The sequence below is a fragment of the Manis javanica genome, chromosome 7 (genome assembly GCF_040802235.1).
Source record: "Manis javanica isolate MJ-LG chromosome 7, MJ_LKY, whole genome shotgun sequence".
Classification (NCBI taxonomy): domain Eukaryota; kingdom Metazoa; phylum Chordata; class Mammalia; order Pholidota; family Manidae; genus Manis; species Manis javanica.
In genome coordinates this window covers 32,700,255-32,713,953 of record NC_133162.1, presented here as the reverse complement: position 1 = coordinate 32,713,953, position 13,699 = coordinate 32,700,255, and the positions used below count along the sequence as shown (strand labels likewise).

The window sequence follows — 13,699 nt, the reverse complement described above, 5'->3', positions numbered from 1 at the left end:
AAACAGGGAAAATATTCAGATGACTAATAAATATATGAAAAGAAGCAAAACCTCCCTAATAAAGCTTAATAAATAATAAACCTCACTGAATAATTTTGTTTATACCAATGTGTAAGCAAAAAAATTCATATTTTATATATATATATATATATATATATAACTTTCTTGCCTACCAGACTAACAGATTAAATAGTAAAAATATTCAGCATTGATTTGGGTGGGAGGGAAATGATACTCCTATCACTAGTGAGAACATAGGTAATAAAATGGTTTTAGAGGAAAATGTAGCATTATCTCTCAAGTTTTTATGTGTGTATACTGCTGGATCCACTACGTATGCTTTAGAAATTTAATGCACAGACTACTCACTTAAGCACTAAAAAATTAATATGATCAAAATGTTCTCTTCCACCAACTACAGCAGCAAAAATCTAGGAACAACTTAAGTGTCTGTCATGTGGGAGGCTATATATCCACGTAATGGCAAACATTAAAAAGAATCGGATAGCCCTATATATAAGTCCATAAAACGTAAAATGATGACAGCTCCAGAATAGTTTTTATAGCATAAACCCATTTTTTTTTTAATTTTATAAAATGTACATCACAGTGGTTCAACAGTCCCCCTCCCCACCCTTAACCACAGCACTCCCCTCCCCCTTGGTAACCAGTAGTCACTTCTCAGTGTCTGTGAATCTAATGCCTAAACCCATTTTTTTAATTCTAAAATATAAACAAGCATATATGTCTCTATCAGCACAGAAAAACATTCATAACAACACAGCAAACTGTTGGCATGGTTACATATTAGGAATTGTGTACTTTCACTTTCCACTTTATACTTCTGTAAGGAATAAATTCCTCATAACAACTGAAAATTAACTTTGTAATTAAAACAAAATAAAATGCAGAGTAAGAAAAGAAAGGCTTACCTCTGGCCTAACGTCATAATTTCTGCCCTTCACAAAACCAGAAATCACTTTAATTACTCCAAGGGAAGCTTGGCCCAACTTATCTTGTTTGAAGAGTTTCTTTACTGCCTCACAACACATCTCAGATATCTGAAAAATTCAGTGTTACACTAACCCAGTGTTTCTCAACCTCAGCCCCACTGGCATTGTAGTGGGGGCTGCCAGTGCACTGCAGGATGTTTAGAGCCCCTCTGGCCTTACCCACTTGATGCCTGCCCACCACCGCAGTCATGACAATCAAAAATGTGTGGAGACACAGTCTAATGTTCCCTGGAGGACAGAACTGCCTCTGTTCAGAATCACCATACTAAATGTTCTTAAAGAGACAGTGTTTAACAAAGTGACCCGATTTTAGCAATAAATAATAGCTCCAAAAGCATTCTGAGAGAGGAAAAATAATAATATTAATCACTTGGTCTACCATTTCCTTTAAGGACAATAGCAACAGCTATCTAGAGCAACCCACCGATTTTGACACATCATTCATGAGTGGGACAATCAATACAATGATATTGTTGTGAAAGTTGAAATGAGGCAGTGCCACCAACAGCTCACACAGGCTCTTCACAGCCACTTCTGCCAGTCCCTTGTATGCTTTTAAGGAAACTACATTACTTTTCTTCAGCTTCCTTTGCTTCCAGTCTAATCAAAAGATAACTGTAGTTATTTACTAATTGGTCAAAATTTCAACAAATTAGCTTTCTTTTACAGTGACAGGCAATAATATGAAAACTCAATACACCACGAGAATTCTTAAATGTGAGTTGTGTCTACACTTACGCACAAATACTAATGTTATCATTAAATTTTTTTTACCATGATCTACCCTTTGACTCTAACCACAATTCCAAATCTTAGCTTTCCAAATTTTAAAAGATGTATCATTAAATGAAAAGGTTCCCCAGGGTAAAAAAAAAAGAGGTGGGGAGGGTCAGGGAGCTGGACACTTTAAAGGAATCCTTGGGCTGGGCTCCACCAAGGTTTACTTAAAAATACCTGACTGTAAGTCAAGAAGCTTAGGTTCAAATCCTAGTCATCCTCTAACTGGCTGGTGAATACAAGTAAGTCCCAGACTCTCTGAGCCCCAGTCTCTTTAGTGTTCCCAAAATCCCAAGAATCTAAAATAGAGTTTCTCCTGACTTCTTGCTAACGCTGACCTATGGTATCTTTAACCAACAGGCCCAGAAGAGGTTTAAATTCTCCTTCAAAATAATCGCAGTTCTAAGTGCTTTGTAGCTACTAGTTAATTTACTTCCCACAATAATCCTATGAAGTAGGTACTATTATTATTCTCATATTATAGGTTAAAAAACTGAGGCACAGAGAATAAGTCATTTGCCCATCAAAACGGTGAGCCAGGATTTGAACCCAGGAAGTCTGACTCTACACTGCTCTTGACCATAGTCTGTATTGACTCTTAATACCCAGCAGAGAATACAGAATTCACCTTCCTGACCAAAGCTAAGTATGTTACATACTTTTAAGACACGTTTAATATACCTTTAACCGTTTGCTCCAGATCTTCCAAATAAAATTTGTATTGACTAACCAAGCCTTCTTCAAATTCTCTTAACTTTTGGGTTTCTTTGCGAATCTGAAAAGATGAAAAAGATCCATCATTTTTTTAAATCAAAATATTGAAATCCTTAAATTAGCATAAAATATGAGTGCCCAGTCCTGTACAAACAAACAATAAAAACCCCTAATATTTATCACATCTCTAGCTCTCCAACATTTTCATCTTGCGTGGTAATTATACCTAACATTACCTTGATAGATTTTTCTGTTTCTGTAAGGGGTCGTATTTTGTATGAAGGAGTAATGTCTTTAAATAACTCCATCAGAGAAATGATCACCAGCTTTCGAACAGTAACAGCCACATCAGGATCCTGTTCCATCAGCATGGAACGTAATTCTTTCAATTTCTTAACCTGTTAAAGAAATAAGAAATAAGGCTAGAGAAACCATAGCAAAACAAATATGAACAAAAGACAACAGCAATACTCAGAGTCTAGTCAAACCATATGCCACTCCAGGCACTACTTACATTACCAACAGATAAATCAATAAAGCTATAAGTTAATCATATTTCTGTTTAAGTAGTTAGAAAAAATACAGACTGAAAGAAATAATTTAAATCTGTTAATTTACCTACTTTTAGAAATTATTTTTTATTGGGTTTTCTTAAAGCATGTGTGTCCCACTTCCCTAAAAACACTTTTTGAAATATACTAAAATGTTATATATACTAAATATATTAATCACATCCACACAAATTAATGAGGAATTAAATATAATGTATCTACATTAATTTGCTTCGAGACTCCTACAAAAACATCACTCGATGTAATGCAGAAGTGAAACACGGGTTTCAACAAATGTGCTTGCTTTGGTGCAGTACTATTGTCTGCTGGAGTGATAGCTTAAGAAACAATGCTCAGATTGGTTAGGAGTGTTTGCCACAGCAGAGTAAAGGCCAGAATGCCACCACCAACGATTTGCTATCCCTAACATGTATGAAATGAGCATGAAGCTTCAGAGTTGAAAGATCAGGGTACTAACTTAGTCGATGTTAAAATCCAAAACAAATCACTTGAATTTTTTAAGGCTCAATTTTTCGATTGTTAAATGAGATCACTAGTTCTTGTCTCTATGGTTTTATTATGACTAAATGACAATTCAAGTGAGTATTCCAAAATCCCCTCCTTGATAATGCTCCAGATTTTCCCCTCATTTTATTAAAAAAGGCCAATTAATATTCCAAAGAATACCCATACGTAATTTTTCCTACAAACATAAGTAAACTATTATTTTGTTCAATAAACAAGTATATGTCATGGTAGGTGCTGGAAACAGCAATATAACAAGAATAATGGTACCACTTTATATGACTTCATGTATATCTTATCATTCAATCCTGAAAACAGTTTTAAAGTAGGTACCATCCTCTTTTGAGAGATGAAGAAAATGAATCTTGTGTAAAACAGCTTACCCAGAGCCTAACAGAGCCAAGGCAGAACCTCAGGTTCTTGAGTCTAGGTGATATAACTATCACCACCTGCCCCACTGTACCCATGGTGCATTGATAATTTATTACAACTCTCTGGTCTATTTCACTTAAAATATTTCCCACTTACAAGTATTACTGAACCAATTTCAATGATTTCTGTGTAGCATGTTCCTTATTAAAAATTCTATACGTAAATCAAGCAAATTTGCAAGTAGGTTCCTCCCCCCAGTACAATTAATTTTTACACTTAACGCTTTTGGAGTTACAACACATAAGTCCAATATCTTCTTTTTCAGCTGATGAAAGTAAGACTCAGAGATTTTCCATGACTTTTCTAAAATCACTGAAGAAATTAAGTTCAGATGTATTGGCTAAGGTTCTGTCTACTTTCTTATTCTAATTAAACTACTACGTTTTGTTAATGCTTCTCCTTTTTTGTGTGTGCTTATAGGTAAAAAGATTACCTTAAAATATTAGACATTTACACCACATCTAATATGAAGAGTCCAAAGAAACTAGTACTACTTACATTACTTTCTGGATCTGATAATATGGCAGATGCCAAGGCGGCAATGCGCATCTTCTTCGCTTGCAGTTTCCTCTTTCTCTCAATTAAATGTTCTTCTAATGTCAGCTCTTGAATGGGATCTTCAATTATCTCTGAAACGGGTTAGGTTTCCCCTCTTAAACATTTCTGCGTTTACAAGTACCCAAGAGCCTTAATTAATAAAATAATTTTTTCATAGTAATGGGAAATAATAAGAATAAGCTAACTTTGAGCACTTGCCATAGGCCAAGATTACTACATATCATCCTCTCAAAATTCAAGAGGAAGATGCTATCACTAGCCCCATTTTATAAATAAGGAAGCTGAGGTAATGGGAAAGTAATTTGCCTAAGCTTATATACCTGGCAGAAATGGGATTCAAACCCCAGCAGTCTGACTTGAAAGCTTAATATCCTAAAATACTATGCTAAAAAAAAGCCACAATAATTCCTATTAATTAAGGGAAATTGCAATCTGATTTAGTTAAAAAAGGTACAGAATTCTCTCCTGTTTTCAAATATATACAGTTCTTTGAACAACACAAAAATATGTCCACCTTAAGAAATTCATTGGGAACTAGTTAATTAATATATGAGCATAATTTGTAATAAGCCTATGAAGCAAGACTAAATACAGTAAGTAGCTGACCTGTCTTATTTACCCTATTAATGAGGTTTTCAAAGTCAAAGTAAAATTTAACCAGCTTATTCTATCACAAATTCCAAACCAATGTATTTTCAAACAATAAAATATATTTCAGTTTAACTGATTAGAACTGTTCTATAGGTAGTAGAAACCCACATTCAATTATCTAAAACAAATGTATAGGTTCAACAGGGTGGGTGAAATAGGTGAAGGGGATAAAGAGGCACAAAATCTCCATAACACATTTTAGTCACAGGGATAAAAGTGCAGCATGGAGAATATAGTCAATAATTCTACAACATCATTCTATGTTGACAAATAGTAACTACACCAGCTGGGGTGAGCATTTAATAATGTAGTTAACTGCTAAATCATCATGTTGTATACTTGAAACCAATATAATATTGTGTATCAACTATAATAAAATACAATAGTAAAAAATAAAATGTGACTACTAGAAAAAGATGTTTTAATTAAAAAGTAAGACAGACATATGTAAGTATAACTGCTCTAAGAAAGAACCAAAATGATTTCATACCACAGAATTGTTTTTGTAATTTAAAGTTAAAAAGTAGTAAGCAGGCCCTTCACTTACAATTCAAAAGAACTCAAAACAGTAACAATTTACAAGACTCCTCATACATGCCTAGACATTACAAACATTGCATGAAATTTTCCCTAATAAAAAGCAACAAAGAATCAAATTCTACAAGTTGAGACTTTCAAAATGTGGGAAAATGTTCAAAATAACATAGTAATGACCAGTACTCCAATATACACATTCCAGATTTTATCTAAAATTAATTCACATTTATCTATGCAAAAAAAAAAGGAATTTTCAATTAACAGTTTGGTAACTCTAAAGACGCATCCCATTACCTTCCTTAAGTTCCATCTCATCCTCTTCGTCTTGGGAACTTTCAATAACTATATAGAAAATATGTGCATAAAAATTTGGTAATATACTTAAGTGGTAAAACTACAATGAAAAGCAGGGAAATGATTATAGAACACTCAAGAAATTAAGTTATTTTTGTGAGCAGGGAGCAATTTGTGGTTGAGGGGAGCACAAAGGAAGCGTCTGACTGCTGGCAGTGTTCATTTCTGCCCAATGGCAGTTTATGGTTTTGTTTTTTGTGATAAACCACGTAACTTCACATCTTTGATCACTGGATTTTTCTAGCCAAAATCATTCAAGCTTGCTATGTGACTAAATGTAGCTATCTCCATGGATAAGTCAAAGTCACATTAAAATTTGAACGGAAAGATATATATATATATACATGTGATGACACTGTTAGGGAGCTAAAACTGTAATACACTGGCTGAGTAGATTCACCTGGCTTCTCCCTGGTCTGTGGGATTACACCACTTTTATCTTTGATAGGAAGCAAGTGAATCAGTTCCTTCTCTGGTGCAGTTTGCAGAGGTCTTGGTATTTTTTCATATTTGTCTATAACACGTTCATGCTTTCGTTTCTTGGAGTGAACAGGCTCACTGTAGAAAATACTCATTTTCAGTTTAATACATTTAAAAAGGAACCTAAAGACCTATCATTTTAAAATTACAGAAAAAGAAAGTACTACCCAAACCTCCCACAGGGATGTCTATTAGCACCCAGACCAGGCACATGTCAGGCACACCAACAGTTAATGTATAAATGAACTGTATAGTCTACCACACTCAAACTATGGCAACATCTAATTTTCCCTTCAGATGTAAAGGAAATGCAAAAGTTACAGCAGACTCTTTTTGAAGAATATTCCACAGAGCTAAGGATGACATCACGCAATTTTACTTTCCCCAAAACCTTCAGAGCATAATATGGACTTCGAATAAAAAGATCGTAAGTTTAAATTTCAAATACAGTATTTGTGTTGTGGGGTAATATCAGTTCCCTCTCTGTTCCTACCTAACAGGGTAACAAGAATTGAGGTCATGGCCATAAAGCACTCAGGACTGCTCTGCCAATTCCTCAGAAAACAGCATTCTTCCTCCCATGCACTCCACTTCACTATTCAGACTCAAAAGAAATTAAGATGTGCACGAAACAAAATCAGCTTGTTTATGCATGACCTTCCTTTATTTAGGAAATAAGCTAATAGGATTTACTCTTTGTAAACATTACAGAGCTGAACATGTTGCACTAACCATCTATGTAAAATTCAGAACCAAGTTTTTAACACTGAAAGATGTGAGTGATTATTATTTAAATGAAATATTACCTAGAAGAAAGATCTCTTGTTAGAAAAGATGCTCTCTGTCCTAAATCCTTCATTAACTGTAAGTCATCTTCATCCATCATATCCAAAGGAAGGGCTTCCTCTTCTTCCTCCTCTTCCCGCTCAATCCTTTTAGCTGTTTCACAGGTGGGAAAAAAGCAACTAAGTATTAGAGATACCGAATTCTGCTCTTGTTGTTTACAGTAGGAAAAGTTTATGCTTTTCTAATACCTTAGCCCAGTGTTTCTAAATGGGACACTAAAGACATACTGATCAGAACAATTCTTTGTCATAGTGGGCCATCGTGAGAGAGGTAAAATGCTAACATCTCTGACCCCCACAATCAAAATGTCAGAAGCCTTCCCAGGTCACTGGAATAACCAAAGAAAAAATGTCTACACATTCTGCAGTATCTTTCAGAGCACTTGAGCGTTAGCATTTCAGAGCATCTGATTTCGCCCCTTAGCTCCTTCTGTTCTCCAATGACTCTCCTTTCCATTCCACTTCAGCCACCCCCTCCTAGGACCACACCCCAAACCTTGGTGATCACCCTATTCTCTGACCTTTTGTCCTTCCAGCTCTCAATCAGTTATTTCCACTGCACTTGTTTGACCAATTATAGAGACGTTCAGTCCTTTGCCACTCTACTTTCTACTAACCAATGTGTTCTACCTTCACTCCCTTGTTTAGATTGCCTGATTATCACTTCAACCACCCTCCTGCCAATATCCTCAATGACTTCCTTTCTACAGGTTAGGCGCTCATCTCTAAAAACCCCACCTATTGTTCATTCTAACTTCTCTCACTGTCCCTTGCTCACCTTCTCCATATATTTCTTTTTTTAATAACAAAAAGAATGCCAACTAAGTGCCAAGCACTGTTCTAAGTGCTGAAGATTCAACCATGAACAAGACAATCTTGGTGTCTTCCCTAACAGACCTTGAAATTCTTCTTGACTCTAATAACACCCGTAAATAGTGCTATATAAATGTACTCACTGCACAGAATGGAACTACTTTAAATGAGCCTGCTACTTCTCAAAACTGAGCAACAATTATTTATTTCCCTGGTTAGTTCTCTTTCCTAGAATTCCCTTTCAAATCTTTTACCCATCATCACACTTCTAATCTCATCACCTACCTCACCTCATAATCATCAGAGGACCTTCCTTGCTTTCTACACCACTGAGAAAAGAAAAAACTGTAAGCTAGAAACTCCTTCAACTTCCCACACTGAATTCAACAGCATTTACAACCCTCCTCCTGTTTTCCTCCTCATAACATTGGAAAAGGTGCCTCTCCTGTGCCCTGGCTCCCAATAACTCTTACCTTCTCTTGCCTCATTCTATCATTTAATCTCTCTCTCCAGTATCTTCAAACTCTCCAATCTACTGACCTCATTATATTAGTATTTTTAAATGGTCAAGTCATTTTCCAGTGGGCAATTTGTCAGTATCTCACCAAAATTTAAAATGCATTCTAACACTAAACATCCATACAAGAGAAAAATATGCAGCTACTAAAAAAACTTGAATAAAGTAGGAAGTGATAATAATTACTTCATTTGTTGAATAGATCTTGCAGATCATATAGAACATTCCTCTACCTCAGTTTTAACAGCTGGATAGTATTTCACCATATGCATGTAACATTTATAGCATTTAATGATTACTTGTTGATAGATATTTTGATTATTTTCAGTTTTTGGTGGTAGTGTTTGTTTTTGATATTCATAGCATTGTAATGAACATGCTTGGACATATATATTCTTGGCAAATTTTTCCAAATACAATCATAGGATGAATTCCTAGCAGTGGGATTGCTGGGTTAAAGGAAAGTCCATTTCTCTTTTTAAAATCCTTCCTGTGACAGTTTATATGGTTTATGAATACATATATTTGTATTTTCCCCTTTTTATTCAAATGGTATAAGCCTATCATACATGTGGTGACAGCCTATAATTTCAAGTGGGTAAAAGCTGCAATACACACTACTTTCACCCTGTTTTTTTTAAATTAATAATTTATTAGGTAGACTATTTCATGTTAGACCATAAAAAGTCCTTCTTTTTTGAAACACTCTTCTTTTGATTTCTAAGACACTTTACAATTTGATTTTCTTCCTAATTATATGGCTCCTTCTCACACCCCATTACATATTTTTCTTCCTCCAACCATTTCTTAAATGCCAGGGCACCTTAAAATTCTGTTCTATGTTCTAGGTTTATTTATTCTTATGCACACAGTCTCCATGGTGACTTTACTCAAGTCTAAGGCTTCAGTTACCATCTGTATGCTGATAATTCCCAAAACCATTCAAACTCAAATCTTTCATTTCAGCGTTATACTCTTATACCTAGTTGCCTGATAGACTTCATTTAGATGCCCAATATGTAAGAATGAAGAAATCTTTTGCTTTCAGTATGTAATTATTAACACATCATGTTTTTAAAAAAATTCTGCTGAAATTTAGAGAAGAGATCTCAAAAAGCATCCAACCCAGCTATCACATTTTTTTACAGATAAAGTTCCTGGCACCTAAGTGACTGATTATATGGTCATATTGCTATCAACTTCTCCGACTTCCAGTCCAACGACCTTACACATTACAACAACATATAGCCAAAGGATCAAACTAAATAGGTCAGGATTAGGAGAATGAGATGGACATTGAAAGACTGAATAGTCGGATACAGTCAACTATCTATGAATACTACTGAGCATATGAGTAACACTGTAGACCTGGTCTGACTCAAAATGGTCATATTCCTTTCCTGTTTTGAGTACTTGAAGTTCTTGGATATTCTCACAAAAGAAAAGCTCTGACAATTACAGCTCAATTTCACTCCAAGTACCCAAGTGAAAAGCAAGCCAGGAGCTGAGAAAACTAAGGGAACCTTGGCAACACCAGAGAAAAGCAGTGTTCGCACCTTAGCTAACTGCCAGTGAATGGGAAAGTGGCAGCACTAACATGCTGTCAACACTTAGTTACACAGCCACTCTGTTTTCCTATGTATTTTACCTTCAGATCTGCTCTCTAGACAAACTAAAAGCTGAGGCTAACTCTCTGTCACAGTGAATACTTAAGATCTGCTCTCTAGACAAACTAAAAGCTGAGGCTAATTCTGTGTCACCATGGAAACTGTAGTGAAATGTTTTCTCATACTGACTGTGATAAAGCAGATAGGGGTATCATTCTTAACTACTCTTAGGAAGATCTGAGAACAAAAAGATTACTACTAAAAGCAATGTTACTGCATGAAGAACATCTTAGAACAAATCAATGGAAACTAAAGCATTGCTTTCACAATTACCTGGTCGTTTTTTCTTCGGGTCCTCCAGTGGAATCGGCTTCTTAGACACAGCATCTTTTACGGCTTGCCTTAGTTTCCTCTGTTCTTTCCGGTATTTCTTGAGAGTGCTTTGTTGCTTAAACTGCTTATTTTTTAGCTTGTTTTCAAGTTTGACTTTACTAGTTTTTAGCAATTTCCGAAAACTTGGGACCTGTTTTTTATTTCTTCTCTAGAAAACAATAGAAGGAGCTGCATACCCTGAAATTTAACTACTTTTATTTTTAAAATCAGGTTATAGAGAATTGACCATAAATTTCATTAGACCAATTCCACAATTTTAATGTCACATAGCCATGGATCTTCATACAGGAGTTAAACCAAACTATGGCATTAAACCTACACGATGGCACTATAGTATCAGTTATTCAAAAAGGAGGGAAAGAGGCTTCTTGTGACCACAATTCACAGCTGTTCAGAGGAGTCTAAGACCCCAGAAAAGGTTAAGAAACAATGATCTAGAGATAAAATGGTTATTCGAGGCTACCTTAACACCTGTACTTTAGCATACTCAGAGCAAATGCCGGTTGTCAGTAAAATAAGTGACATTTGCATATTGCCTTACTGTTTACCAAGTGCTCCAACATATTATCTACAAGCAATGACGCCTGCTATCCACACAATATACACGAAGAAGCTAAGAATCAGAATTTTTGTGACTTGTCATGACCGCTAAGCTAAGGAGGGCAAAACCGAATGCGGGTCTTTGGAGTCCACCTATTGCCCTCTCATTAGAAATCCAACTCCCAGCTCTAATGTCCTGTTAAAAACTGGAGCAAACCACTTACTTCCCTATATCCTTACCCTTTACGGGTCCCATGACCCATAAACTTGAGGACAGGACCCTGCTTCTCATCTGTAAAATACGGGGCTCGAAAGATGGTCTTGAAGGACCCTTCAACGTCTGGCACACGATGGACACAAGCCTCCTTGCTTGCCTCATCGGGGCCCCCTGAAGCCAAGCGAGCGGACAGTGGGTGATGAAGGAAGGGCCAGGTTAAAGGGCCCGGGGACTGACACCGCGGAGAGCAAGAGAGCCAGCAAGGAGTCCTGAATCTAGGCCACCGCCCACTATGCAAGGGTGAAAACGCGCCGCAAAGGTCTACCAGCCAGCAACTGTCAGCCAGAGATGTTCTAAGTCGCGGGGCCAGGGCTGCTGAGAACACTCACCGCCTTCATCCTTAAATCTGTCAGGCGTTCACCCGGGTTAGGGGTAACACAAGCACCCCCAAGAAGACACCCACGTGCTGAAGCCGGGGATCTACGCGGGCCGGAAGCTGCCGCTGGCCCCGCCCCACGTACCGCCGCCGGAAGTTGAGGCGGGACTTCCGGTCACAGGTTCGGATGCGCGCCCTCTCTCCGTGGCGGTTGCGCGGGCCTGGGTTGGTGACACTCGGGGCTGCGGATTGCGCGGGCCGAAGGTGGGTGGCCCCGGGCGGCTGTACAGACGTCTGAGTCAGACTCTTGTCGGGTTTCCTTGGTCTTGGGGAAATAGGGATCCTCCTCTCAGAACGAAAGGACTGGATTTTTGCAGTCACCTTAGTGCACTCTGTGCCTCTCCTCGTGTAGCCGATCTCATCTTTCTGTTGTAGATAGTGATTCCTGTCCGTTTTTCTCCGTAAAGTATTGAGGGCAGAAAAAAGCTTACTCCTTTCGTATAATGCCGGCCCTCTGGCTGTGTTTGTGGAAGGGCGAATGATTTCCATGACTTTCCGGCACTCGAAAGTGTAATTCTTACTGTTTTTTTAAAAAACACTTTTTGCAAGCCTCCACAGGGATCCGGACGATGCTGCGGTTGTGGCTGCATCCAGCCCACCGTCTCCTGGACTTGCCATAGGAATGAGGAGGGAGATGTCTAGGCTGGCATGTGCATACAGTGAGACAACGAATTTGACCGAATCTGTACTGTTGGAACCCAACCAGGAGTTGGGAGGGGTGCAAGGTGTAGCACTCCAAAATCTTATGACTATAGACTAGCTACGGTTAAAAGAACATACGGGATGTGAACAGATCCCAGAAATGGGCTGCTTTAATTTGTCTGATTTCTCTCAGACGGTTCAAGTACAGTTGGACCATATCCATCATATCATAGACAAATTTTCACAAATGCCTAGGGTGCCTAAATGGTTTTCTTGGCTTCACTGGAGATGGATGGTAATTATAGATTTGCTTTGTTTATGTCACCGTATTCCTATTAGGTTAATATGTGTGTGCAAATTAGTTAGTAGTTTAAAACCTATACATACTTAAGGTACTCTACAAGAAGATATGTCAAAGAAATAATCCTCCCATGTTTCCTTCCATATGCTACATCTGTAGCTTTTCTTCTTTCTTCCTAATTACAACCCTTAAATAGAATTCGTGCCTCATATCGAATTTACCGAGTATCATAATTCCTCTAGGTGGTAAAGATACCTCGAGACAAGTGCTGGGCATAGAAGCCACAGGGCATAAATCTGCAAAGAAGTAAAAAGCTAACCTTTTCAAACAATATGGCTTCTCTCTCACTTACCAACTTTACATTTCCCTGTATGGCCCCGGAAGATGACTGGTTAGCCAGAGACGGGTAAGATTCCTCAAGGGAGGAACAACCTAAGACAGGCACAGTTGCAGGGGGGCCATCAGGTGAGAATTTGGGGATCAACAGAGGTGAGGCTCAGAACCTCACCCCCCCTGCTTTGAGAGAAATCTTCTGCATCCGTGGATGTTTTGCTGCCCTTGTCCAGCCTGGATTAATACTTAGTCCATAGGCACACACCTGATCATCTGATCATCTACATTTGCCCTCTTACAGCACTAAACTGTGTTTTCTACCTTTATCTTGCATCTACCTACCACTTCAGCATTTTATTAAAAATAAAAATAGTAATAATAAAGGGAGAAATGTGGGATCAACATATAAATCAAGTACAAAAATCAAACGAATATTCATATTTGACCTGATTGTTTATAGGTC

The 13,699-nt window shown here is 37.5% G+C and overlaps 1 protein-coding gene across 7 annotated transcripts in view; it reads right to left on the bottom strand.

The window, feature by feature from the left end:
- Positions 1-12,036, bottom strand: part of NOC3L (NOC3 like DNA replication regulator) — a 33,627-nt gene extending 21,591 nt beyond the window's left edge. For 6 of the 7 annotated variants that reach the window (XR_005060651.2, XR_012133120.1, XR_005060650.2 and 3 more), the window contains exons 1-10: positions 11,914-12,036; positions 10,708-10,915; positions 7,399-7,531; positions 6,513-6,670; positions 6,053-6,100; positions 4,511-4,641; positions 2,741-2,902; positions 2,472-2,565; positions 1,438-1,613; positions 933-1,061 (exon numbers count right to left, since the gene is read on the bottom strand). Coding sequence is in view for 4 of the 7 variants with exons in the window: in XM_017654388.3 (XP_017509877.3) it covers positions 933-1,061; positions 1,438-1,613; positions 2,472-2,565; positions 2,741-2,902; positions 4,511-4,641; positions 6,053-6,100; positions 6,513-6,670; positions 7,399-7,531; positions 10,708-10,915; positions 11,914-11,922 (1,248 nt within the window). In the remaining 3 variants the exon portion in view is untranslated. The remainder of the gene's footprint in view (positions 1-932; positions 1,062-1,437; positions 1,614-2,471; positions 2,566-2,740; positions 2,903-4,510; positions 4,642-6,052; positions 6,101-6,512; positions 6,671-7,398; positions 7,532-10,707; positions 10,916-11,913) is intronic. The other variant, XM_073240665.1, reaches the window with a different exon arrangement.
- Positions 12,037-13,699: the final 1,663 nt, after the last annotated feature.